The sequence below is a fragment of the Citrus clementina genome, unplaced genomic scaffold (genome assembly GCF_000493195.1).
Source record: "Citrus clementina cultivar Clemenules unplaced genomic scaffold, Citrus_clementina_v1.0 scaffold_3, whole genome shotgun sequence".
Lineage (NCBI taxonomy): Eukaryota > Viridiplantae > Streptophyta > Magnoliopsida > Sapindales > Rutaceae > Citrus > Citrus x clementina.
The window spans coordinates 2,572,836-2,574,426 of record NW_006262339.1 but is presented as its reverse complement, the minus strand read 5'-3'; the positions used below and the strand labels follow the sequence as shown (position 1 = coordinate 2,574,426).

The window sequence follows — 1,591 nt, the reverse complement described above, 5'->3', positions numbered from 1 at the left end:
ACTCACTAAGTGCAGATTCTGTATGTAACAGCTGAGTCCACATTGGCCTTGCTTCAGCTGAGTTTGGGTTGCTTTTCCTCTCTCCTGCAACGCGTGGAAGCACCCCATTTGCTGTGTTACATACAGAGTCTGTAACATAGCAAGCTCCCTGTATAAATATAAAGTGTTAAACTTCTGTCCAACCTCCTTCAAGTGTCTTGATTCTATTTTATTGTCGCTAGGATTGTAGTTCAGTGATACTCGCTAGTGACGGAGCATATAGGAACCAGTCGTAGCAATTGCGGTTATTGACCACCCCCCCCCCACCAAAAAAAATAATAGTTAATTTTTAGAATATTTTGTACTTTAAATAAATTAGGAGGAAATTACTTTTTCATCATCAAAGTTTCTTTAAATGAGTGGATTAGATACAAAATTAAATGAAATTTTATTTAAACAAAGTCCAAATTCTTTTAAGTAAATTAATGTGCCCCACTACTTCATAGGTCTGGCACTGCCGTAGGTGCTCACGCCCTCGAAATAGTCTGAGTTCGCCTTGGGGCCCGATTTCATTTCTTATATTAAAATTTTGAAATGGGAATTTGGGATAGATACCTTCCCAAGTAGTATTGGAATGGGCGAATGTTTCACCTAAGGATGTAAAATTCACACGTCAACACAGCATGACATTTCCATTTTCTTCCCATTTTAGAATACAAAAGAAGCTACTACAGATCGGACCTATAAACTCACATGAACCCAGCATCATAAAAACTTCGATCAAAAGAATGACAAGAACAATGGCTTCGTCTTGTCTCTCCTTTGACTAAAAACAATAACTCAGTTTTTGTAAGAGACATCTACAAAAACACAACATTAAAGAATAAAATTCACCAGTGGAATCCATGGCAATCACAAAAAATAGTCGGGAGTCCTGCGTGTGGTGTCAGGCTCAATTTGACGAGGCGCCGGGTCAAATTGAAGAAAATTCTGCTCCATATTCTCCCCAATCTCAAGAATTGCAGCCATATTTCCACACCGGTAGCAGTAATTTGGTGCACTGAACACTGTCACCACATTCTTGTCCTACACGAATTATGGTAAGCAAACAAATGAATAAAATCTCTAGAAATAACAAATCAAAACTAATTCTACTTTCATTAATAATTGTCATACTTGGCACCAATTGTATCCGTCCATTACGAGCTGGTGAGCTCTAGAAATAAGAGTCAGCCCATTAGTATGGTTGAACTGTGAAGCTATATCCTGCCCAAATGTGTACCCAGCACCCCGAGGAGATATTCCCCATCCACATCGATCGTCGGGATCAGACCATAAGAGATCACACATCGGGCCCTCATGAGGAACCTACTTTCATGTAACAAAAAAAAAATATCAACAAGAATTGAGGAGGTTGGAAAAGCATTTTGATTGAGATGAAATGTAAATCATGCAGTAATGATTCATATGACAAGAAGTGCTTGTGTTTCTAGTTAACATTGGAACATGTGGGAACCAAATGGAATGAATGTAACGGGCTGTCAGGGAAATAGGAAGGGATAAATTTGCAACCAATCAAGGTAAAATGGTGGACTACCTCCTGTATACGGTC

At 38.9% G+C, this 1,591-nt stretch overlaps 1 protein-coding gene across 1 annotated transcript in view; it reads right to left on the bottom strand.

Annotated features, from left to right (window-relative positions):
• Nucleotides 1–721: 721 nt before the first annotated feature.
• LOC18049473 (serine/threonine-protein phosphatase PP2A catalytic subunit) overlaps nucleotides 722–1,591 on the bottom strand; it is a 5,312-nt gene continuing 4,442 nt past the window's right edge. Inside the window, exons 5-7 of the mRNA XM_006439645.2 lie at nucleotides 1,577–1,591; nucleotides 1,156–1,347; nucleotides 722–1,065 (exon numbers count right to left, since the gene is read on the bottom strand). The exon at nucleotides 1,577–1,591 is cut by the window's right edge and continues 4 nt beyond it. Of these exons, the coding sequence (XP_006439708.2) occupies nucleotides 892–1,065; nucleotides 1,156–1,347; nucleotides 1,577–1,591 (381 nt within the window). The 3' untranslated portion in view covers nucleotides 722–891. The remainder of the gene's footprint in view (nucleotides 1,066–1,155; nucleotides 1,348–1,576) is intronic.